This window comes from Rissa tridactyla, chromosome 3 (assembly GCF_028500815.1).
Source record: "Rissa tridactyla isolate bRisTri1 chromosome 3, bRisTri1.patW.cur.20221130, whole genome shotgun sequence".
Lineage (NCBI taxonomy): Eukaryota > Metazoa > Chordata > Aves > Charadriiformes > Laridae > Rissa > Rissa tridactyla.
In genome coordinates, this window is record NC_071468.1 from 8,625,481 (window position 1) to 8,650,732 (window position 25,252).

General features: G+C 44.9%; 3 protein-coding genes across 13 annotated transcripts in view; 1 reads left to right on the top strand and 2 right to left on the bottom strand.

The window, feature by feature from the left end:
- The window catches only part of LOC128907690 (beta-soluble NSF attachment protein), a 25,239-nt gene extending 20,065 nt beyond the window's left edge, over positions 1 to 5,174 (top strand). For 4 of the 5 annotated variants that reach the window (XM_054196863.1, XM_054196862.1, XM_054196859.1 and 1 more), the window contains 5 exons: positions 70 to 154; positions 890 to 994; positions 1,261 to 1,329; positions 1,720 to 1,770; positions 2,308 to 2,908. In XM_054196863.1, coding sequence (XP_054052838.1) covers positions 70 to 154; positions 890 to 994; positions 1,261 to 1,329; positions 1,720 to 1,770; positions 2,308 to 2,412 — 415 coding nt within the window. In that variant the 3' untranslated portion in view covers positions 2,413 to 2,908. Of the gene's footprint in view, positions 1 to 69; positions 155 to 889; positions 995 to 1,260; positions 1,330 to 1,719; positions 1,771 to 2,307; positions 2,909 to 4,383 lie in introns of those variants that run through there. The other variant, XM_054196860.1, reaches the window with a different exon arrangement.
- On the bottom strand, positions 5,143 to 19,293 carry GZF1 (GDNF inducible zinc finger protein 1). Of its 4 annotated transcripts, none has more exons than XM_054196857.1 (7): positions 18,734 to 19,289; positions 14,744 to 16,110; positions 12,685 to 12,779; positions 11,507 to 11,674; positions 10,141 to 10,298; positions 9,368 to 9,596; positions 5,143 to 5,429 (listed from the first exon to the last, which is right to left on the bottom strand). In XM_054196857.1, exons 1-7 carry the CDS (start codon positions 18,866 to 18,868, stop codon positions 5,404 to 5,406), a joined length of 2,178 nt encoding a protein of 725 aa, XP_054052832.1. In that variant the 5' UTR covers positions 18,869 to 19,289; the 3' UTR covers positions 5,143 to 5,403. The 4 variants fall into 4 exon arrangements, with proteins under 4 accessions (XP_054052832.1, XP_054052830.1, XP_054052833.1 ...); XM_054196855.1 differs by lacking the exon at positions 5,143 to 5,429 and adding an exon at positions 5,436 to 5,618 and having other exon boundaries at positions 18,734 to 19,293; XM_054196858.1 differs by lacking the exon at positions 5,143 to 5,429 and adding an exon at positions 5,650 to 8,742 and having other exon boundaries at positions 18,734 to 19,288.
- Positions 19,294 to 19,875: 582 nt separating this feature from the next.
- The window catches only part of LOC128907688 (GDNF-inducible zinc finger protein 1-like), a 36,290-nt gene continuing 30,913 nt past the window's right edge, over positions 19,876 to 25,252 (bottom strand). For all 4 annotated transcript variants that reach the window (XM_054196852.1, XM_054196853.1, XM_054196854.1 and 1 more), the window contains 5 exons: positions 23,613 to 24,551; positions 21,973 to 22,067; positions 21,582 to 21,749; positions 20,926 to 21,083; positions 19,876 to 20,121 (listed from right to left, as the gene is read on the bottom strand). In XM_054196852.1, the coding sequence (XP_054052827.1) occupies positions 19,876 to 20,121; positions 20,926 to 21,083; positions 21,582 to 21,749; positions 21,973 to 22,067; positions 23,613 to 24,551 (1,606 nt within the window). The remainder of the gene's footprint in view (positions 20,122 to 20,925; positions 21,084 to 21,581; positions 21,750 to 21,972; positions 22,068 to 23,612; positions 24,552 to 25,252) is intronic.

Consider the following 25,252-nt stretch of genomic DNA (forward strand, 5'->3'; position numbering starts at 1 on the left):
GTACCAGGGCATGGGTTTGTGTTTCCCCGGGACGCAATTACTTATTTTAACGTTGGTAATTGATTGTAGCTCAGCCAACAAGTGTCTGCTGAAGGTGGCTGCTTACGCCGCGCAGCTGGAGCAGTACCAGAAGGCGATAGAAATCTACGAGCAGGTGAGGACGCGTGCTTCGTCTGATGGGGCGAAAATTTCTTGAAAGTGGGTCAGTGTGTCGGTCTCCCAAAATTGCCATGGCCGAGAAGCTCCTACTCTTGTTTATTTTGGGGCTGATGACGAGGCATGGTTTCCTCCTTCGCTTTCAAGAGTTGCTTTAACTTACTAAAGGCGATTTTCCCCCTGAATTCTCTGGTTTCTAGAGAAAGGCTGGGGAAAGCAGGGGGAAGGAAATCTATAATTACGCTTTTGATCATATTCACAAATCTGTTTGGCGGGAAGTTTCCTCCCAGTTTTTTGAACTCGATCGCTCTGCCTTTTGTACCAGGTGTTTACCTGGGAATACTTGCAGTTCCGCTTTTCTGCTTCCGGAGGGTGAATATTGGAGCGGGTTTTCACCGAGTCGACTCGCTTTCCCTTTCCTGCGTCAGACAGAACGCAGTGAGGGACCAGCGTGGTACCCCGGGCTGGTGCGGTGGCGCCCTGGGAGGACGGGCTGGGTGGATGCGCTCTCGCAGCTGCCTGCAGGTTTCTGACCTCACCTGGGATTCCTTTAAAATCTGCCTGGCTTCCCAAAAGCTTTTTGTACGGATGCCGGCTTTTTTTTTTTTTTTCCGCGTGGTCTTTATTTGCATTGTGGCGCTGTGTGTCATTTTAATCAGCTGTCCTGTTTTTAATTCGGTTCTTAATGATGTGGTTTTCTTGCCTGACTCTAACGATAGCTTTTTATGCCTAGGTCGGAACAAACACGATGGATAATCCTTTGCTGAAGTATAGCGCCAAAGAGTATTTCTTCAAAGCCGCTCTGTGCCACTTCATCGTGGATGAGCTGAACGCAAAGGTCAGTGGGCTCAGGGCGGTTATCCCAAACTTTCTGCATCCCTCTTCGTCAGCCTTTTGCCATCTGAGACCCGTTCTTGCGTGCGCAGGGATTTGTCCGGCGTCTGCACGGACTGAAGCTAGAGGTGCCAGAGCGTCGAATTGGATTCACTGTGAATACTTTCCCAAGCTCTCTGTGCGGTTTTAGGACTCGAAGGCAAAAACTGAAATAAAAAGCCAAGCGGTTTGGCGTGAAACGAAATGTAAGGGTTACCTTCTCTCTTTCAGCTTGCACTTGAGAAATACGAAGAAATGTTCCCAGCGTTCACAGATTCCCGGGAGTGCAAGCTATTGAAAGTGAGTAACGCCAGTATTAAAACAATAGTCATGCTTGAAAACGCGTACTGCCCCTTCCTTTGTGCTTTTTCCCCTCGCTGTAGATGCGGTCATTTAGTCAAATGTTTTAGAGGCATCAGGCTTCACTTTGCGGTGGGTTTGTACCGCACCTATGGAAGTAGCAGCGGCAGAACGATGATTATTCTGGCTAACTTAAAAAAAAACCCAAACCTATTTCTGTGTTCATGGCGGGTGGTTTGACTAGGTTGTCAAAGGTGCCGCTGCTGGACACGTGGGTGCCCCGCTGTGTGGCTGCAGAGGTCCCCTCTCTCCTGGGGAGGGATGAGATGCCCGCGCGTCAGGAACATGCGATAACAGGTTCTTTTCAAATTTTTCGTGGTGTTTTCCTAGAAACTGCTGGAAGCCCATGAGGAGCAAAACTGCGAGGCGTACACTGAGGCAGTAAGTAGTCACAAATTCGCTAAGGCGTGCTCACGGATGGCTGGTTGTTCCTTTTTTTTTTTTTTTTTTTAATCTTTTTGGGGTGCGCGTGCTGTTAAATGCTGGGTAACTGGTTGCCCGAGCTCCACATGCTGCCGCTGAGTCTGCTGGGGTGAAACACCGGGTGCTTCACGGCTGAACCGTCCTGCCGTGAAACGACCCGCAGGAGAGAGGGGCGTTTAGCAGAGTTGCTTCCAGCCCGTGCTCTAGCAAGTCCCAAACTCAATACTTTAAAATGATTAGTTTATCATTGAGAGTCAAGTAAAGGTCCTGCCTGGTTTTGCTCCAGCTCCCTTCTGTGTTTTAACAGTGCGCTTAAAGCGCTCTGTGTGATTTTTGGATAGATAACATTTTTATTTTATTTTACTTTACGTCTTTTTCTTCTGGGAAGACCGGAAATTTTAAAAGACGGTACTTCAAGTGCTGCAGAACGCTTCTTTTGCAGCAGTCTCATTTGCTTCCTAATATCTCGAACCGTTTTTTTTTTTTTCCTAATAGGTTAAAGAATTCGATTCAATATCGCGGTTGGATCAGTGGCTTACAACCATGTTGCTTCGCATCAAAAAGTCGATCCAAGGAGAAGGAGACGGGGACCTGAAGTGAATCATTCGTGGTATTTGTGGCATGCAGCCTAAGCAATCTGTTCTTGTGTTAACAGCCAAGGACCACTGTGGGATACGTGATAAAATACCTAGCTTGATTCTGTTGCTTACAAATCCAATGACTTGTGTTGTTTCTTTAGTATCCTGCTCTTTGTCGTGACAACGTGGGTAGATGAGAGGCGATGCTCTGGGTATCACTGGCAGATCTTTCGGAGGCGAAAGAAGCCCTTCTGGCAGAAGCCCTTTCTTGGTTTTGTTAGCTGTGAACCTAAAGTCCGCACTGGCCGCCACTATTTTTTCCCCGCTGTTGTGTCTTAAGGCTCAGTACCATTGATTCCAGCATGTGAATATTTTGTCCGCACCAGTGCAGGACAAATAATTGCTTCTGAGCTGTTGCTGTGTTGTTACCATTTTCTGTTTCTAAATGGACCTCTGTCAGATGCGCTTGGACCTTCTTGGTTTGTTGGTTTTTGTTGTTTTTTTTTTTTTTTTTTTTTTTTTTGAAAAAAGGGTTGAGCTTTTCCAATGGTGCTAGTGAAAGGCTTTGTGACTCTCATAGACAGCGCGCATGTGTGTGCATACATCCTACGCAGCTACACGTGCGCACGTGTAGATACAGAATACTTCACGACCTAGTGCTGAAAGCATCACGCGTTAGGGGATAGGACCGCTTGGATTGGTGTCAGCCCCCCAAAGTCGTCGCTAGTAGACACAGTTAATGGTGTATTTTGTATTTCAGATCTTAAATATAAAATGTAAGGTTCTTCTATATTTTCTTGGATCTATTTTTCCACTTAACTTTATTTTGTGGTGCATCCCATCCCTCCTACCCCTCAAGATGACGTGACCCGAGTAATAATCTATTTTTCTAACTTTTCATTTACGCGAATTCCTGCTGCCGTCTCTTCTGGAGGTCTTCTGTGCGTGCCGGGCGGTACCCCTTAGTTTCTGCCCTCTCCACTGTTGGCAACGCCGTCTCGTTCTTGTGACGTACGAAGGCGTCGCCCGAGCCTTGATGTTGTACAGAAAACTTGTTTTAGTCGTCTGGGTGACAGATGAATGGCGCTTGCTTTGAAAAGGCGTAGACACGTTTAAAAACCTCCTGCGGTAATTTTAGAAATGTGTTTTAAAACGTCTGTCCCCAGGGCTCTTCCGTGCAATGCTCTGTTTAACCGGAGGCGATTAAGCCACCTACCTGCTAGTCCACGTCTATACATTAAGAAGGACTGGGGAATCCTATGCAATTTGCCAGTTGTCAGTATTTCTCTGTTAACGAAGCGATTTTCAGCTGCGCTACTGACACGTAAAGAACGGAAAATTAATTAAGTAATTGCTTTATTTGGCACGACCGCTGTTTAAGCGGGTCCTTTTTTCCATAGCCAGCGCAGGAATAGCGCAGTAGCCCCCGGCAGGCAGCTTGGGTGGGCACTGCTGCCAAGCGTGGGCTCGGGCCCTTGTTTCTCGTGGTGAAACGACTGTCTCTGGCAACCAAAACGCCGGCTTTTGCGCTTCTCTTCAGTTTGCTTTAAATCGAGATAGTTGAGGCAAATGGCAAACACGGCTTGGCTTATTGGTGTAAGGGGTTTAGTTCCGTTAAAGTGGTACTTTAGCTCTACCACTGGCTTATGAAAAAGAAAAGCAAAATAGGCTCCTGCTCCATGCCAACTTTTTTTTTTTTTTTCTCCTCTAACTGCTCGGACTGGTCACTTATTTTCCATCGACTAGTCTCTGCCTTGTAACTTGAAAGAAAAGCTGTGCAGAACTGGCAAGGCGAGCGCATTAAAAAAGCCTGGATGGATGTTGCTTGTTCTTCCAGGCGACTTCAGTGTCTTCACTTCTCGGATGTGTTTTTAAAGCTACTGCTCATGATCAACCTCTGTCCGCAACAAACCCATCGCTTTACCTTAGACCACCACGTATCGCATACATCTTTCCACAAACCTAGCAAAGAGATGCTTTAAATTCCATTTAGGTTGTGGTCCTGGCCTGGGTCCACCCGAGAGGCTCTGAGGGATGGGTGCACACCTCAGCTCATCAGGCACAAGGACCAACTGACGCTTTCTGAGGGTGTCCTGTTCCCGTACCAGCGTCCTTCACGTGCTTGTGCCACCTCCACTAGGCAGAGAAAATACCGGGTCTGGGAAGCAGCTAGCGCGGCAGGTAGGTAATCTTATTGCCAAAGCTGGATTAGCTGCGGGCGTGCTCTCCGTTTGGATGAGAGGGCCCAAAGATGTAACTGCTGCCGAACTTACCTGTGCTAAAAGGATGGGGTTGGAACAGATTTTAACTCACCTGTTTCGTTAGTGAGCAAAGACCCATCGTATTGCGAGTTTTTGTCTTGATTTATAGCCAACGCCTTTGAGCCTCGGGCAGGGGAAGCACAGGCCTGTGAGGTTTACTTTTCCTAGCGTCACACAGAACCGAGGCGAGTATTTTATGCCTTTTTTTTGTTCACTTTTCCAGTCGTCGGTATTATGCACAGTTGTGATAAGATGCATATGGAGCTGGTGGACCAGAAGACCGTACCCATGGGGTTGTGTGGTCTGTTACTACGCTCTGGATTAATATCATTAAAATACAAATATTAATTCTTTCTAAGTAGGCTACAGCATGTCCTCCCGTGTATCAGTGGTAAATTGTGACCGTTTTGAAATGACAATCTGCCACTCCGCTGTATTTCCCCCCCCCTCCAGTACACAACTCTGTACTATGAAAACTTATTAATGAAATGGCCTTAGCAAGAATATAATGTTTTGTGTGAATCCGTACATTAATAAAGTGAAAATCATGAATGTTAAGTCGTGATAAGTGTTCTTTCCCGGGAAAGGCAAAAAGGCAGGCAAAAAGCTAGTGCCTGATGTAAAGCCGCAGGGTGTGATGATAAAAGGCGGCATGCACAGTGCTGCCTTTCAGTCGCTCCGGTGACCTGTTGAGGTGAATACTCACACAGGAAAGCACCAGCTGAGCATTTCACAGTGACTGCCACGCCGCTTCACTGCTTGTTGTACGCTGGATCACCTGTAGGACATGGGAATGTGCTGAAGTGTCACACTCCCTAGTTTTTGAGGAGCGTTTCTTCGTGCCTAGCTAAAGAAACCGTTCCCAACTCGTGGAAAGATGAGGCGTAGCCCAGGCTGTCGGAGTGCTGGATTGTCACTCTGGGGCAGCAGGGCATCTCTCGCAGGGCCTGAGGAAGAAGCTCCAGGCCTGCGGCACAGATGAGTTAGGACTTAACCCAGTCTTCGTGCATTCACAGCAGTACGCGGAGGGTACAGAAACAACATCTGATTACGATAACCAAGTCACTGGAAGGGTCAGTCTTAAGACTTCAATATTTTAATAAGAACAGTTCATACGAGTAACTCACTTCCGTACATTCATGGAGTACAAAAGTTTTCCCTGGCTACAGGTACTAATGCTTAGACTTTAAATATATCTACAAACTCTTTACATTGGTCATTGGGAATACTGAGCTTCAACAGGAACGTCGTGCGTGAATAAATATTTCAAATATAATGTCTTGGAAATGTTCTCTTTTAAAAAAAAAAATTCCCTTTCTATAGATTAAGTTATGATTCCACGGTAACACGTCGGACATCGCTTTAAGGTTCAAAAATAGCTCTGTGCCACAGTTTGGGTATCTTTATTGCTTTGCCAACCACTAAGCCTTAGAACGGGCCTTAACAAGGCTTGATTGTGCTTACCTTTACGCTAATGCAATCTTTCAGAAAGTTTTTCTCACAGCTTCAGCTGAGAAAGTTTCTGTTGAAATACTACATTAATAGTAAAATAAAGAGAAACAGAAAAGCAAACCAGAAGAATTCATCAGAAGAGCTCCAGGTTTTTACGGAGTGGCACTGTGAATCTGGTCCTGAGTTTGAAGAGTTAACCATTACCAGCAAGTTGCTGTTGATTCACAGCTGCCCCCAAAACCACAAGTCACCCCGTCAGGTGTTTCTTCCTCAGTGCCAGCTATTTCAAAGGTTCCTTCCCTGCGCAGGGAAAATAGGCTAAACCCTCCCAAGTGCTCCAGTGAGGTTAATCTGGAGGCAACCAAAGTAACTTTCTCCTTCCAGCTCAGCTTCCCTGTTAGCAAAGGTGCCAGAGCTTCAGGAAACACAGAAAATGCTTCCCCCGGACAGAAACGCAGGCGTCCCTGTGCAACAGCTTTCCCAGCAACTAGATGTGAGGGGGGAGAATGAGGAGGGGATGTACTCCCTGGGGAAGGGCAGGAGAGATGAAGGAAAGCTCTGTCCGTCTTGGTAAGAAAAGCCCAACCAGAGGCGTGATTCTCATAGCGACTGGTGGTGCTGGGATGTGCGAAGTTGCAGTTTTGGAGCGTGGGCTGAACAGCAAGTCATACTTGGGCCCCTTAGTCCCTCTGCTCACTTTGTCACATTTCCTTATTTAAAGCAAACAAAAAAAAAGCGCATTGCCAGGGTTATTCCCCCAAAATTTAGCAGCAGATGCTAATCGGAAAAAAACCTTTGAACTGTAAGTTTATTCATCACTTGTGTTCTTAAGGCCTGCCACTTAACACCTCACTGAGGAAAGTTAAACAGACACCAGCCTAAAACTGCCATGCAGATTCCAACACAGTCTTACAAAATATTCACCTAAAGGCCTAAATCCCTTGAATAGTCCAGTACATTTTTCACTTATTCGCATCTTTTTATGCCATTAGCCATAATGACTGACTGCCTCCTGTTTGTAACTGAATTTACCTGCAGAGACTCTCGCGCTACTGGTGGAATTAGCTGGAGCAACTTGACAGCAAAGCAGTAATTAACTTTTCCCACCAGAGTATTATTTAATTTAAAAGTAAGCGCGCAGTTCGGAGCAACAGCGGTGTTTGAGTTACGGTGGAGAAAAGAGCATCGCTGACCTACATGGACCAGCAGAAAACAGCTTAGATAGATAGAAGTTAACAGGAAAATGGCAATAAGCTGTCTTTCTACGCTAGCTTTTCCAGCATAGCTGAAGTACTACTTTTCATAGACATTTGTCCAAGAGAGGTTTTGGTCTCTTAATTGCCAAGCTCTACGTTAAGCTGGAGCAGCTAGAAGATGAAGACTGAATACGAGTGTCAAACTCCACCAGGTTTTGCTGAAATGTAAAAAATAACACCACTACCTGTACGGACAGAGCTCTTGGCTCCTACTTGCCCCTTCTGCAACTACAGAATCTTGCCCCTTTCGCAACAGGACTCAGAGGGTTGTGATTAATGGAGCAGGGTCGAGTTGGAGGCCTGTAACCAGTGGTGTCCCCCAGGGGTCAATACTTGGACCAGTATTGTTTAACGTATTCATCGGTGACCTGGACGAGGGGACAGAGTGTATCCTCAGCAAGTTCGCTGATGATACCAAACTGGGGGGGGTGGCTGACACCCCAGAGGGCCGTGCTGCCATCCAGCATGACCTGGACAGGCTGGAGAGCTGGGCAGAGAAGAACCTAATGAGGTTCAGCAAGGACAAGTGTAGGGTCCTGCACCTGGGGAGGAAGAATGTCAGGCACCAGTAGAGGTTAGGGGCGGACCTGCTGGAAAGCAGCTCTGAAGAAAAGGATCTGGGGGTCTCGGTAGATAGTAAATTATCCATGAGCCAGCAGTGTGCCCTTGTTGCCAAGAAGGCCAATGGCATCCTGGGCTGCATCAAGAAGAGTGTGGCCAGCAGGTCGAGGGAGGTCATCCTCCCCCTCTGCTCTGCACTGGTGAGGCCACAACTGGAATACTGCGTCCAGTTCTGGGCTCCCCAGTTCGAGAGAGACAGGGGACTACTGGAGAGAGTCCAGCGCAGGGACACAAAGATGATTGAGGGACTGGAGCATCTCCCTCATGAGGAAAGGCTGAGAGAGCTGGGACTCTTTAGTCTGGAGAAGAGAAGGCTGAGGGGGGACCTTATTAATGTTTACAAGTATCTAAAGGAGGATGGAGCCAGACTCTTTTCAGTGGTTCCCAGTAACAGGACGAGGCGTAATGGGCACAAGCTGGAACACAGGAAGTTCCGATCAAATATGAGAAAAAACTTCTTTACAGTGAGGGTGACGGAGCACTGGAACAGGCTGCCCAGGGAGGTTGTGGAGTCCCCTTCTCTGGAGACTTTCAAGACCCGCCTGGATGCAGTCCCGAGTAATGTGCTCTGGGCAATCCTGCTTTAGCAGGGGAGTTGGACTAGATGATCTCTAGAGGTCCCTTCCAACTCTGAAAAATTCCGTGAAAACTCCTGGAATGAAACTCCTGATCTTTCCAAAGCTTGCTCCCACTTATATTCCCAAGGAGTGAGGTGGCTCACTGCTTGGATCTTTGGCAAAAGCAGAGAGAAACCAACATTTCCTGAAAAGCAAGTTAGTAATATTTTTTTAGTGTATGAATTTCCACTAGGGAAAACGCAATTAGTTTCACTAAGCTACTAGGCCGAGAAACACAACATCATTTCTCTTGATTGTACAGTGTGTCACCAAATCAACTGCAAATCAAACTCGCACCTTCTTTATAACCTATCTGAATGTAGGTACTTACTTTCACTGCAGGCCAGCCAGAGCAAACAGGCTGAACTACACCCTTTTATTCGCAGGGAATAAACTTACTAGGACTTCTGCCTCCTCTACCACCCTGTTGTGGTGTTACTCTGCCCTACCATCAGGAGATGGAGCTGTACACATTGGAGGTGGATACAAATTTTTCGAGGAAATTCTGGAAATCCAGTGCACGTCTTTAATATCTAGCCCTGCTTCCTTGTTATAGCTTCTCCTAATTCCCTCAGCAGGTTATTGGCAAAGTCAAATAACTATACAAAGGGTGCAGCTTAAACCGGACTTGTAAATACCCAATTATTCCATATTCACCAAAGCGTGAAGCTGTGGCTGAATAGAGTCTGTCTGTGTGTGCAGCACTGTCAGCTCACTTAAAGTGGTAGCTATAAGGGCTTCCTGGGGTCCCGGAGTCCCATCTGACTTACAGTCTGTTCCCGTGGCAGAACCGTTGTCATGCAGTGCAGTCACACTCCCCGGGACAGCAGTCAAGTTTTGATAGTGGCCATTTTCAGAGAAAGACAGCAGCTTCTCTGGTATTTTAGGTGAGACATCATATTCTTCATCAGGGAGCTCTGTTTTGTGACCTTCGTCGTTCTTAGATGCTCCTTCAACAATGACAAGGAAGGACTTCCAGGGTGTGTTTTTATCATGTATCTGAAAAAAAACCCACCCAAAACCAGAAGGTTGAACACATGATGACTGTCCGGGAGGCAAAAGCTTGGATCCAGCTCCGTACCTGCTGCTGGTAGAAAAGGTCTCTCTTTTCATCTCACATAGCTATTCCAAAACTAGGTCAAGTATACAGCCATGCACTAATCTGTGCCCCTGGTGAGCTTCCTGTTTTCATAAAGCATCTAACCAGTCCAGCAGAGAGCCTGGCCCAGAAAGTGAATTCTGTCACCTGTGAGTTGCACGGGGAACACGCTCAGAGGTCACAGAACAAATCTGTGACTGAACAGGCCTCAGACACGACCTGTATGGGCTATGCCACAATGGATTAAGAATGGCTTCACTGCAGACTCAAGACTAAACGCAAACCATTTGAGTATTGTAATGCCATGTCAGAGGGCGGGCGATGTGCTAAACCCAACAAAAACTGGGCAGAAGTCCCCTCCAGGCCTGACGAAGTTGACAGCTCAGTACGTGGCCACGGAATAAGGCTCGAGGGCTACAAGGTAGTGGGATGACAGGTTCTTACCGAAGTGTGCCGTCGGAGGGTGGACTTGTCGGTGAAAGTTCGCCCACAGGCGTTGCACATGAACGGCTTCTCCCCGGTGTGTATTCGATGGTGCCGCTGCAGCGCGTTCAGCTGCGTGAACTGCTTACCACACTGGTCACAGCAATAGGGTCGTTCACCTCAAAGCAGAGCACAGCATTAAAGGGGTGATGTAGTTGCATTACGTGCGTTACTCACTGGGGAACTCAAGTAACCCCTGTACTTCATGAAACAACAAGGCATGCACAAGCATCTTCAGAAAAAAACCCAAACAAACCAAACCAAGATGTTTTCAGAATTCTCACAGTTGGGTAAATTTTGACATATCTGAAGTAAGCAGATACTTACACAATAAGAGCTAGACCCACAGCCTGCATAAATCTGCGACTTCTGAAGCCTCCCCATTTTTGACATGTATTTTCCATTAGCAACTAAAGTCCTGTCCCAGAATACAAGCTCTCTTATTTACACGGTACTTTCTGTGAGCATGAATACCAGAGCTGCTCGTACCCACTAGGCTACCTCCAAATACATCACAAACTGTCTTGCTACAGTCACTCTATTAAGCACTTTTTGAAACAGCCACATGTTTACTCCTGTGCTAAGGCAGAAAAAGGGATACCAAAAAACTTTTTAACAGACGCAAGTGGAGTCACAAAAAGAGATGACATTCCAGAACAGGAAAAAAACCTATTAACATCAGCACTGCCATGCTGATGTGCCCTGCTCCCCCTGCTACACACTAGACATACAGATATAGGAAGTAAAGAAAGAGGAAGGCATGGCAACAAGAATTTCATTAACACCGAGAACATTGGCAAGGACACTTCCTACGGGGTGGCCCTGGGTAAGCAAGCCATTTATTACATGACGAAAGTAACGTGAGTATTTGCAACCTACTGCTTTTGCTGAATAATGTGGACTTCGTGAAAGCTGGGCAACCGGACAAGAACGACATCAGCTCTGTGCAGTGCATTCCTCAGAGTTAAAATGGACATAGTTCTTTGGTCACTAATAATCGTCTTACTACTAACGCAGCAGCATTATTAACAATATCTGCATAGCTCTTGGAAGTATTTCAGAGAATTGACGTAACTCAGTGAGAAGCACAGGGAGTACTAGGAGAAGGGAAGAGGATGAAAGAGAACACTGCCTCAAGAATTCAAATGCGCTCGCAGGGCAGGAATTACAGTAACGGGAAATCCTAGTTGAAAAATTCCTTGTCTGAATATGCAACTGTGAGGCCTACATCTTTAAATCACAGAATCATAGAATGGTAAGGCTCGGAAGGAACCTTCAGAAAAATTGTGGCGGTTTGTTTCACACAAAAAGAGCACCTCCTTCCTACCTGTGTGAACTTTTATATGCTGGTAGAGCGAGTTCCTCTGTGCAAACGTTCTGAAGCAAACTTCGCATTTGAACGGTTTGGATCCAGTATGGATTCTGTTATGGTGTTTCAAGTACTCCTTAGAGGCAAAGCTCTTCCCGCACGTTTCACACATAAAAGGCCTTTCCCCTACGGCAAGAGTGAAAAGGAGAATTAAACCAACATTGTGTTTGAGAATGCTATTAAACGTCACACGCAAAAACGGAATGCTATTAGATACAAATGAAACACGTGCCAGCCTCACAAAAGGATCTGAACAGGCCAAGCGACAGCAGTGATCTCTGCACAAGGCACAGAGCTTTCCTGCGAGAAATCTGCACAAAATCCTCCAAGCGCAAGGGCAACCACGCCTATCCAACAGTACACTGATAGCTTTACGTAGCACATGAAAAGCCCAGGGAGACGTGCAGCTAGCATTCTTCTCAGCATCTTTGGAGTGTTCTGGTTTATTCCCATCACAAACACAATGCCGCATGCCTCTGATGAAAGGCTTCCACCCGTAAGCAGCCAATTTTGGTTATATGCGTCTTGAAAAACATTCTTGGAATTATATTTCATTGTAATTTAATGTTTTCTGCTATCCACATTTAGTTACAGGCTACCAGCAGGAGGCAGAGCGTTTTAAGACAGGTCAATTAAGAGATGCAAAAGTACCACACACAACTCACAGGTGGTACAAAGGGCCAATTCAAAACACCAATTTATACCCCAAAAGATACCTGGGAGAAAGGCATGTGCTTTTAAAAAGATTTCTTTGCAGATCAGGATAAGCCAAGACAGCTGTTTTATATTCCTTGGGCTAACTGTTCCAGACTTACGGAGAAATCATTCTTCTCTTAAGAATTTAACTACACATTTTACTGATGACAGATCTTAGAATATTGAAGACTATCCAAAGTCTTGGATCCCAGCCAGATGGGAACTCTTTTTTTTCTCTTTCATCAGCTCCTTTTACTCTCTCCACTGTCTGCCTATCCATCTACAGGAACCTTTCCCAGTAAAACTGTACCTAGAGATGAGAATATCTGATTTTATATAAAAAGCAACAACAAAAAAGCACTTTCTGAATAAAAGTAACATCTCCTGGTTTCACAGCAGGCCTCCTCCTATACGTAGTATGTTGCAAAAGAAAGCCTTACCTGTGTGACATCGTTTGTGATATATAAGCATGTGATTCTGAGTGAACCTGGCACCACATTCATCACAGACAAAAGGTTTTTCACCAGTATGGATTCTGAAATGAGAAAGAAACATTAAAGCACCGAGGTATGCCTCTTTTCCTTTACAGCACAATGCAAGTCACCTTCACTTTGCGGCTGCTCTCTGACTGTACGCCTGCACAAGACTTAGTGTCTTTTAAAAACACCTTCAGCTGGGCCAAATTCTGCATTATGGTTTCTGCAGTGCTGCTTTTATTGATCATGCCTGTGCTGCATGATAAAGGCCCAGATCCAGAAACTTCTTTAGGGTAAAACAAAAATTTTAAAGTTAAAAACCGAGTAAAGTTTAGAAAACTTGTATCCAGATAGACAGACTGAAAGAAAAATGTAACCATCTTGGGATCTGAAGCAAAGCAGGTATACTTTATATTGCTGACGCTACCAATAAAATACTCCACACAGACTATGAGTGACACGTTCCCTGGCACGCTGCTCTTGCAGGGCCATCAAGCAGAGTCACTGACTACTCTGTAACGAGTGGCACCCATGAAACAGAATGAAAAGACGCCACTTTTATACAGTCAGTTTTCTTGATGTCACCTCAAGCCTTCAGTGTGACCTCCTGGGGAAGGCTGTGTGTACATGAAGGGCAATATACAGAATTGTCGCCTGTACCAGTATTCCAGTTTCCTCTAGCTTAAATTTTCAGCCCATGCATACATCAGGGCTCTTTTAAATAGTGCTACAGGAACACAGCCAACACAGGCCAGTTTTCATGGCAATACACCAACAGGAGAAGCACAGCTGTAAAAATATATATAAAAGAGATGAGAAATTCTCACCACAGACTGTCAACAATACACAAGTTAGGACAGCATTGAGTTTCCAGCACTCAACAAGCTTACTGAATAGTCATAGAGATACAAAATGGAGAAGAAACTCCACTTATGCCAAAAAATAATTTTTAAACAGCACAAAGCAAGTAGTACTTGCGGTTAGGAAAGGACACATGATGAAAGAGAGATGCCGTACAGATGCATCAGCAGTAACATCATAGCAGCACTCCTGAAGAAGTTTGCTTCCCAATGCGTTTTTTACCACTGGGAATAAACCCACTGACTTCAAACGTGGCAGTAAAAGAAAGCAGTGGTTAACGAACCCTTCTGCCTTGCAGGAAATGCCACCTAAGCATACACTGACACTACCTGCATTCTCTTTTTGGATCCAAGTATTAGTTCTTCAGGATATTTCTTTTATACCTCCCTCTCCACGCTTACTTGCTGGCTATAATCTGAACTTTGGTTGCAGATGACTGCTTTTTAGACTGATAAAAGCAGGCTAAAGCCCTTACTAGCTAGTATTTTTACCTTGATAAAAAACGACTCTTGTGTGAACTTTCAAGATCACGCGTCTGCACCTCCACCTTTGAGTCTCACCACAATATAAGTGCTACAACTGATTTCATCAGCTCTGCGTGGGTGCCTTCCGTGCTTCACTCACCTCCAGTGATGTGTCAGCCTGCTTCTAGTCACATACCAGTTGTTTTCTACGCTTAGCACCCAAATCTGGTGTTCTTCTATTTAATACATGGCCAATGTATTAAATTGAAATTATTCTAATAATTATTCTAATCTTTTTAGAATATTTTCATACTTATTGCATAACATTATTCTATTGACTACAAAGAGGCATCAAATTAGCCCCAATCCTAGAAATAATTCAGCATGGGAGTTGCTTTTCTCATGCGAAATGTCCCATTGACTCTTACTGGGTCTACTCCCATGAGAAAAGTTAACTGAGCCCTTCAGCAGCAGCAGGTTTTGTCCCATGCACCTGTACTTTGGCTTAAAGAAAATTATAGCAACTCCCTTAACCTGAAAAGCAGGAAAACCCCAAAAAGCTATGAAAAAAGGAAATATGGACCCTTTCCAGTCAGCCATGTTTTACATCCCCACTTCACTTGAAGGCTCAAGGTGTGTTCCAGGCGATTCTGCATCTCCCCCCAGAATCTAACAAGGCCACTTAAGTCTGTTCATACCTCATGTGTGTTTTAAGTGCAGAAGGCTGAGAAAATTTAGCCTCACACTCTGTGCACCCATAAGGCTTGTCGCCTGTATGCGTCCTTTCATGGAGCCTCAAGGCAGTTTTGGAGCTCAACCCCTTTCCACACTGTTGGCACTGATGACGCTCCCCACCACCCTCATGAACCTGGAGAATGTGCCTCTTGACGTCCTTCTTCCTCTTGAACTTCTTACCGCAGAGCTCACAAGGGAAGTGGCGCTCGCTGCTGTGGACATGGCGCTGATGGCTTTTTAGGTTGCACCGGTTGGCAAAGGTCTGACTGCAGGTTTCACACCGATAAACGATTTCGGCTGCAATGCCATGGCTGTGCTTTATGTGCTTGAGAAAACTTTTCTCATACAGGAATTCCTTCTCGCATGTGCTGCACTTGAAGTTACTGCCTCGTTTCTTTTTATCCTCTTCGGATTTTTTCAGGTTTTCTTCTGATTCAAAGTTGCCATCGCATTCTTCGCTTTCCGGTTTGATGTCATTCTCTGCTTGCTCCTCCTCCCTCTCCATATCACACGTATCCTGGTCTTGAGGATATCTGTTTTCTTCAACAGCAACCTCTTCATTCTTCTGCTGCTCTCTCAGCCGCCTCGTGTATTTCTTCTTTGGGATTTCCACAAATACTTTCCTTCCAGCCAGTCTCCCACTTGCCCTTCTGATTTTGGTATAAGGAGGCTTCATCATTTCCTTCTTTTTGTCCGTTTTCTCTTTTGGTTTGGTAGCCGGCATCTCAGGAGACACCCTATTGCTGGGCCTGTCTGCTGGGGAATCTGGAGGATCCAGAGGACAGTCTGCCTGGTCAGCCTCTGCCACAGCAGCTGCATTGGACTCAAGCAAAATGCTTGGCTGGGTAGAGCTCTCTTCCTCGGAGTTCTGGGATTCAGAGAAGTTTTGCAACTCCAACAGCACTGATTCAAGCATCTGCTTCTTTAACTGAAAGCAGGTTTCCGAGAGGTCCAAGCACTTCAGCTTTTCGGCTATTTCTAGCATGCGCTGCACTCTGTCTTCTTCCACTTCTACCTTAGCAGTGTAGACAAACTCAAGAAATGACGCAAAATCAGCAACCTGGACCTCATTCAAGAACACGTTGGTCCTTGGGCCATCCATGCCCTTCTCATTAAGGAAAACCTCCTTGAAAAATTTGCTTGTTGCTGCCAATACAGCCTTGTGAGCAACAAACTCTGCCCTAACACCTTGATACTCCACACTGACAGTCACGTCGCAGAGGTGGCCCAGGAGACGCAGCTGATGCATTTCATTCAGAAGGTTGATAGGAGAGGACTTGGATTCCAGTAAAACTGCATTACTTTCCATCTTTCTTCTCACTGCAAAAAGCTGTTAACAACACAGCACGTTAACTATTTGCACGGAAGCTAACAGAACTCAAAGATTTCAGCGGCCAAAAGTCAAATCCAGAATGTCTAGAGTGCTTCACTTCAGATTTAAGCATTAAGATGCTTGAGCTTAAGTGATCAGACTTTCAAAGGAGCACTGTGAAAAGTCTGGCTAGAAGTGCAGATTTCCAAAAGTGTCACCCTAAGGGGCCATATCTAAAACCATGCCGCCAGTCATACACAGAGATTTCTCTTAAATTAATTTGAGTTTAAGTCTCAACTGTAATCTTACCTGAAACACTAGAGATTATTAGAAACTGTAATAGGGACAAAGCAAACAGAGAAAGATCAAAAGAAATGTTCTCATTAAGGCATGTGGAATTAAGAAATTATTCTCCCTCCTAATCAGGCAATATGAGAAAGGTAAGATTAAGTAAAAGTTAACTGCAATCCTAAATAAACACTTCCTTAAACAGGCTTTCGAGATAAGACTTTTAAACAAGACTCGGATAACATTCCAAATGCTTAATTGACCAATGTACAGGAGACTGCATAATCATATTCTTAAACTGTAAACCTAAGAAATCATAAGACTTCCTCAAAGTGTCTTCTTTTGCAAAAAATTCATCACTCAAAATGGACTTACAGCCTCTAAATTTGGAATGCCCATTTGCAGCCTTACAAATGGCTTCACTATTTCCACGACCGATTAGGTTATGCTGTGTTTCCCAGCAATGTTTTAAGCTGCTCCAAGGTTCTCAAAAGAACTGATTTAAAAAAAAAAAAAAGTTTCATCCCAGAACAAACACCGTTTCTATGAACTTTGAGGATGCTCTGAGCAACACCCTCCCTTGCAATCTATTGAGTTTTACTGTCTTCCAAGCAACTATGTATGTATGTATTTTGAATCTGAAGAATTTATTTCCACAATAAAAGCTAGCTAAGGTTTGTTTTTCTCTGTACTTGCTCAGGTACAGTAGACTTGCAGCCTTTTTTACACAGCACATTAGAAATGTTGCTCAGAAAGATAAATCAAAAATACAGCATATGAATGGAATAGAATTTTTATTAACTTAACAGTAAGGAAGCCATATTAAGCATGAGAGACACGAGAATAATATTCATAGCATCAAAACAAGATACTCTTTCTCCTCACATAGAGATATAAACTCCAATTTTAGTCCACACTCATTTCAACAAACCAAAAGTTAAGACTCACATCCCAATACAATTTTCTGTTAAAACAGTTTTGGTAAAATATTTCTAAGAAACTGTAAAATGGAAAACTACAAAACACAGTTTCATGGAGGCTATTAGTAGCCGTGTAAAAATGAATCCTTCATGGACTTGATGCTATACCAGGTAAAAAGCCACAGGGAGCCCCTACCCTAAGGAGTTTACAAATAAGGCAGATGAGACCAGAGGGAAGCAGAATTGTTTCCCCAACCTCACGCAATAAGCAAGTGGGACAACAGGGAACACGATCAACCATGGGCACCCAAGCATCTACCTTAGATGCTACAGAAAAAGATTATCCTCAGCTCCAAACATTTCCTATTTCCTAATCCGTGCATCTTCAGCTCAGCAAACTTTTAATATTAAGATTTAAATAGTTCCATTAACGTTATTCTACTAAATACCTGAAAAAACACTGTTACCAAGTTACGCTTACCGCATCTAAAATGAAAGGCCCAGTAAGGGGACAAAGAATCGCCTGTGCCAGCTCAGCGCTCAACAAGCACCTCAAAACACTGTCCACTCTTATAAGCAAGCCCCAATGCTACACTTTAGTTTTGATAGAAATTTTATATGAATGAGAATAACATGATTCGACCCCTGACTGAAAGGCCAACTCATAAATAAGCACAAAAGATGATGTTTAAACATAGCTTCCTTTTCTCCACAGTCACTCTCTGACTTTTCTTCATGACACACTGGCACTCCAAGTATTTGAGGACGAATTAAGCAAAGACTCGCTGAATGCTTTATCTGAAGTAATCAGTGATATAAAAATGCGACTTTTTTCTCCCAATGTCATTATTTTTTTAACTACGTACGTTATTTCACAACTATCCACCTATTTTCCATTTGAGAACACAGCAAAAGCTGTGGTCACATGTAGACAACAGCAATCCCCGGCATGAAACAAGAACCCAAACCACAAACTTCTCCCAGCGGGGTGAATGAGCTCATAACCGTACTCAGCTGCTCATTTCAGGAGCTGACCACAGATGCGTGTGTTAACAGACACATTGTGCCAATTCCTTTTTTCTTAAGGCTGCAAAATGTAAACGTCCTGTTCTTCCCACCACAGTGTTTGCAGAATCAAAAGCCACTGTGAAAACGCATCGCTCACTCTCATCACTAGCCTTCTACTGATTTGGAATTTGTTCAGAGGAAGAGCAATAATCCTACATGTATGGTAAAACGTGGTGTGTTGTGAAGGCTTTTCATTGTGAAGGCAAGTACACTGAGCTGCTGAGTGCTGGGTTGCACAACATCTTCAACACAAGTATGATATATTCATCTTAATAAAGACAAGGCCTGAAAAATCTGCAAACTGAACCTGCCCACTAGGACTAGCCTGTAAAACTGAGATTCAAATAAAACCAACTCTTGCATACCGTCAGCCATTGTACACCATGAACGCATCCCCTTCCAGAGGCAGAACTAGCTGAAAGAGATAAAAAGCGCCAGCTAAATTTAACAGATTGTGAACCCACCAGCTTGTCTGTTCTTCTGCACCAACAATTACACATGGCCTAATAAGAGACGTTACTGCTAGCACCAACCTGCTTCATTTAGGACTAAAGCTACAATAATAGCACCGCAACAACCGGCACAGTCCGCAGGGCTGAGGCGGAAGTTAAACCTGTGAACCAAAAGACAGCACGCCGCAGCCCACAGCCAGCCCGAGTTTGAGATGACAGGCAAGAGCACCCCAGCAAGACCCGGCGGCGCCTGTTGAGAGCACAGGGGCACCCAGAGATGAGCGCTGACCCCGGCCCAGGCCCGGACACTCCTGCGAGGAAGGAGGATGGGACACTGCCACACGAGCAAGGCCAGTCACCCTCCTCCTCCTCAGTCCTCGACAGGCTTCTTCCTCGGCCTCCCCTGCTCGCCACAGCGGCCCGAAGACGAGGGGCCTGGGGACGGGCTGCAGCCCACACGCACACCTCCCCCTGGCCGAGGCCGCCGGGGGACAGAGGCACCACGGCGGTTCCGCCTAGGAGAAAGGGTCGCCCCCGCACTCACCGCGCAGCCCCGCCGGCGGAGCGGGCCGGGCCGGGCCCTGCCGCGCCGCTCCTCACCCCACGGCCTCCGGGCGGCGGCCGGAAGCGCTGTCGAGCCTAGCCCCGCCCCCCCGCCCTGACAACGGCTGGTGGCATAGAACGGCGCAGGCGCGGCCGCAGCGCGCAGGAAGTGACGCCCGACGAAGCGACCGGTGTTGCTACGCAACGCGGCGGGGAACGATCCTCCGGCCGCGGCGGGGAACCATCCACGTTCTTATTCTTACCCAGTTAACAACTTATCTGCGGTCAGATCTACGCAAATAAATCAGTTACGGAATGCGTGGCCGCTTACGTGGATCAGCGCATCTTTATTACAAAAAAAAAATAAAAAAAAAAATAATTAAAAAAAAATTGACAGCGACAGCGGGGCGCCCCGCGTCTGCGTCCGCACCAGGCCGGCGTGACCTCACAATGCTTTCACCACGGGAGACAACTGTGCCTACGACAACACCGTTTCGTGGCGATAACTGACGTTATAAGTATAAAAGTGAGCGATCGGTGTCTTCCGCGTTGCTAACGCTAGATGGCGCATCTTCCACTTTTTTCAGACTAACGCTTTCTGGTTTATAAAGTTTACCTTGGTCAACCGACCAAATTTCCGGCGCAGGGTCTTCACCCATACAAGCTTCCGAGAATGTTTCTATTTTGGACCAATTGTGGTCTTTTTTGGTTGTAAGATCTATTAAGAAACTTCTCCAGTGAGCATTCCGGTCATGAATCTAGAAAAAAAGGGGGAAAATAATTAGATCTGAATTTTTTCTAATAATTTTATTAACTGGAGATTTAATCCAGCGCAAGAATTAAATGGTATTGGGGTTAACTCTGTGATACTGGGCTCAAATGCAAAAGCTGAACTCTGAAACACAAGAACAAGCCTGTTTTGCCAATTCTGCACTGATTTTCCGGCTCCACTGTCAGGGAACACTTTCAAAAGAAGCTAGAGTTTTAATATGCGGGCAAACATTAACTTAACTTGCAATTAGAAAAAATTGCTTCAAGGACCCAAAGGTCTCTGAAAACAGCTGAACTGAGCAATACATTTTTCAGCATATCACAACGCTGGAAACATGTAAAGTCATATTCATCTGCTACATGAAGACGTTATAAGCCATCACGTTATGGCCTCTGTGTAAAGGGCTTAAAAGACTGCAGAGACTGTGGTAATCTAAAATGTGGTACCACCCCTTTTTTTTCAAAAAAAGGATTCCATCAGTAATAAGCATTTTAAACAACTAGTCCTTCCTCGTACACTTTTATAAGATTAGATTTTCATTTTGAAGGGAACACGAGTACTTGGGAGATGACCGGCTGGAGAGCCAGTAGTGGGAGCTGCTGTGCTGCTGGAGGAAAATTGTGCACACTTCAGGAACGTATTTTTAAAAGGTGCGTACAGACGGCAGATCGATCCCCCAGCCCTAATATTCATGACCAATGAGCACCCTCATTGAGGGAAGAAACTTCTCTCAGTAGTTAAACGTCACCCCCAGTCTGCCTGCCACAACGACACCTGAGGGGCAGCGTACCAACACGTGTCTGCGCAAGGTGGACATGTCCGTGAAGGTTCTCTCGCAAGCTCTGCACTTGTACGGCTTTTCCCCGGTGTGAATGCGCTGGTGGCGCCGCAGAGCGCCCTGTTGAGTGAACGTTTTCCCACACTGCTCACAGAAGTACGGTCGGGTCTCTAACACACAAAAAAGAACACAGGAAGCAGAGAGTTAGAAGGCAGGTTCTTTTGGCTTTAATTTCATCAGACAGAAAGCATAAAGAATTTTTAGAAGATCCATATTGATAAAGTGGTGTATGTAGGAAGTATATGCTCAAGGCCCTGGTTTTTAAGCTTATGCGGTAAATGTTTCTTGGCTGCAAAGGAAAGCCTAAGAAAAGCTCTCTGATCTCGCAAGGGCAACAGCAGCAACCACAGCCACTCTCTGCTCCGACATCCTTCAGCACAAAAGTCCTCAGTCTTGTGGGCAAGCGTCATCAGAAACGACAAAAGACAATATCATGCTGTGTTTAACAAGCCAGGATCAGTATAAGTCCCGTTTCTCCTCATCACCTAATTCAAGGAGCTTATAAAAGTGGTCTGGAATAAAACGTCACCGTCTGAACTGCAAAGTAGTTCAGATCCAAGCTTCCACTGTTGCTTATCTTCCCAGCCCAAATGAGTTTGTTTTGTTACCTGCATGGACGTTACTGTGCTGGGCTAGCGAGGCTCTCAGTCCAAATGTCTTCCCACAAACCTCGCACTTGTAGGGCTTAGCACCCATGTGGCATCGTTTATGGCATTTTAAGTATTCATTGGTGGCAAAATGTTTTCCACACACATCACATTTAAAAAGGCGCTCTCCTGAGTAAAGAGAAAAAGACATTCTGAATTCTTTCAGCAGAATTTTGTACTTCAAAGTTGGTTTTCAGATGTCTTTCTATCCCTATTAGTTCCTTTCTGGTACTTGAAGTCTCTTCTGCAAGTTACAAAAACAAGTGTGCATCTTCTTCAAATCCCAATTAGCAATTTCCAGCAGTATAAAGGGAAGAACCAGATGGAAGGAACGGAAGTATTTAATGCCTACCTGTGTGGGTCCTTTTGTGGCCAGTGAGTTTGCCTTTATCAGCAAAGCAAGCCCCACAGTCCTCACAAATATATGGCTTTTCCCCCGTATGGGATCTAAATGGAGCAAACCAGAAATAAGTATTAATAAATTAACTCCTGTAGCGCATTCTTAAAAATACTGTACTTGAAATTACATTCTGCACACTACAGGCAGCATACTTCATTTTTTAAATTAAGTGGAAAAAAGTACGTTCTGCTCAGTCAGGAAATAGAGCGTTTGCCAGTATAGGTGCTATGCTAAAGCACTAAAATTCCCATTTAAGGTTTACCTTTTCCTCTCTCTCAGGCCCCACAAAATCCACCTTTCTTTCACAAGTTATAGGTTATGGTACCAGCACTGGAAGTAAGAAAGCAGGAACGAGGACAAGCTGCTGCTGTGCTAGAGACTGAAAGTGCATCCAGACTGTCCCCAGCACAACCCCAGCAGCAGATCTCTTGGGAAATGCAGGACACATTCTCGACTTCCATAACCCCTCCGTCTCATGTCCTCTGGCCTGCAAACTTTAACTGCAGGATATTCCCATTTTTAAGACAAAAGTCGCTAAGGAAAGTCAGGCAAGCAGTGTTTCTGAACATGATTTTGAATTAGCTCAAATCAGAGAAAGTCTGAGCCTAACGTTTGGTCTTAACACTGTGATGACTTCCCTTATTCCAACCCAAGTAGTATGATGTGCAAAAACATGGATAACTTTTGAGTTGCCAGGCAAAATGCTATGCATATGAGACAGCCAGTTACCCAACACAAACCCCATGAGTCAATGTTTTGTTGCAGTCATACTGCACCTTTTACATGCAGCACAGCTCTGCTGCATTTCAACTGACACAGATTATCTTGACATTTCAGATGTTTTGCTCGTCCTGAATCAGTATACCTCACCGTATTTTAAATCACTGTAAGAACATTTAGGAGACAGAAGAAAGCTACTGTCCCCATTTTATGGGTCCAGAATCTCTAGTAATAGGATTTCTCTCACCTCATTTAGCTCGCCAACAGTTAAACTCCCCTTATATGCTATCTGCTAGGTTCCCTTTTAGGAGAAAGACGGGAAATTCGATAGGATGATTCACCCTCTCTTGGGAGAGGACACACTTAACACAGACACCACCAGAGAGCAATTCATCCAGTCTAGCTCCAATGACTAGAGGGAGCCCAGATGAAAAGTACAGCTTTTGTATTGCATACAAGAAATGAAATCCCACGCTAAATGACTTGCTCAGAGTGATAAAGAGCGAGCAGGGCTCAACATCTGGGTCTCTGAGGTCCTTGACTAATTCTTCAGCTTGTGCTACTTTTCATCAGTGAAGGCCATCATCTTATTTTGAACACTGTCTCAAATGACTGGCTTTTGCTCACAAGTTCAGATAAAGCATGTTTCAAAATCCCGACCAAAACTGATGCAACAAGCAGATGCAGACAAAGCCTTTACGTAAAAGAATTAATCACAGATACTACAGAACAAATTATATCCCAGTGTTCCTGTTATAAGGACGTGCAAGGAGAATGACTCAGAACGGGGAAGGCAGAAGAAGAAAAAGAAGTGCTGAAGTACGCTGTGCATGCAGGGAGTGGTAATGGGAGAAGCAGTACTGTAGGCTGACCTGGTATGGATCTTAAGTTGTGATGGCTGAGCAAATTTTGAATGACAAATGCCACATTCGTAAGGTTTTTCTCCTGTATGTGTCCGCATATGAAACACTAATGCTGTTCGGGAGCTGAGGATCTTCCCACAGACAGAGCAGAGAGGGCGTTTGACTCTGCCTTCGTGCTTCCGCATATAATGTGTCCTCACATCTCTCTTTCTTTTAAAAGTAGCATTGCAAAGGGTGCAGGCAAACTGCCTTTCTTCAGTGTGGACACACGCTCGGTGCTCTTTCCAGCTGTTGTAACTAGCAAACGTCTTGCTGCAGATGTCACACTGATAGACTTTACCGGGCAGGCACTGATGGATATCTCTGCAGTGATCCACATACTTTTTCCGGGAGACAAACTGCTCATTACACTTGTCGCACGTTATTACATAGGCAGATTTCTTATTCACCCCACTTTTATTTACCTTCTTTATTTTAAACTCTTCATCTGATTCACGTTCTTCCACGTCCTTCTCATTAGAGTATTCATCATCCTCATCATCCTCCTCAGTACAGACCTCCTCATTCTCTCTGCTGTCTTCAACTTCTGAATACCCTGCTTCATAATCTACCTCCTCCTCGCCCTTCACACTCGTTTCACCTTCATCTTCATTCCCTTCTTCACTCATTTTTTCACTTCTTGCTTCAGCTTCCTTGTACTTCTGCTTCTGTTCTTCTTCCTCATTGCTACAGTCTGCTGCTGTAGCAGAAGAACCCCCGAGTTCTTCCTCACAATTTGTGGTCTCTTCATGCCTCGCACACTTCCGTTGTTCAGCCTCCGATGTCCCATCCCACATCTCTCTGTCAGGATGTTTGTCACAGCTTGTTGTGTTTGGTCTATGTGCAGGTGGAACTACCATCCAATAGACAGGCATAAGTTTCCTCTCTTGGCCAGACTCATGGATTTTTCTGTTAAAACAAACAAACAACAAAGCACAACTTCAATAGACTTAATTGTTTCAATTCAGACATGTTTGCCTCGGAGGAAGAGTCATTTCCTTCTAATTTTTCTTCACACAAATTAACAGCATGTTTGGAGAGCTGGGAACAGGGAAATTTTATGTAGTCGGACCAGTTAATTGAAGAAAATTAAAAGGTCTCAGTTCATCAAGGATGGTGCCTCTCAGGTATACATATTCATCATCTAACTAGTAACAGGATGGGCTGTAAATTTTCCTCCAAGGCCATGGTGGACAAGGTAAAAAATTATGGAGTTAAACCAAGGGAAATATAGATTAAATGCCTATATGGAAAAGCAAAACAGATTCCCTTGTAAGCCATCAGTTGCAGCAATTAACTCATCACTACTCAGTGCGTGGAACAAGCTATGTCACTACACTCGTGACACATGTGGAATGTTTTTTCTGCTACTGGACTAAACTATAAACAAATTTTGACATTTTTTACAAGGTAAGCAGGGATGCAGTAGAAAACCACCTATCTGCTGTACTGCACAGGCAGGATATGGACATGTTTGACAGGTACAGTGGCTTTTGTAGTTCTGCAAACTACTGTGCAATTTAAACACCTTGTTTTCAGTCAGGCAGTGCCTAATAAGCCTATGAAGCTCACGCTACCCAGAAAAATAGCACGCAGGATATTTGGCCCAT

Coding starts and splice junctions, on each gene's coding strand:
- GZF1 (XM_054196855.1), bottom strand. CDS start 18,868: ATGTGTAATTGTTGGTGCAGAAGAACAGACAAGCTGGTGGGTTCACAA. Junction 11,675..12,684: donor TCACAAACGATGTCACACAG/GTAAGGCTTTCT, acceptor CTCTTGCCGTAG/GGGAAAGGCCTTTTATGTGT. Junction 9,597..10,140: donor CCCTCCGACGGCACACTTCG/GTAAGAACCTGT, acceptor GTTTTTTTTCAG/ATACATGATAAAAACACACC.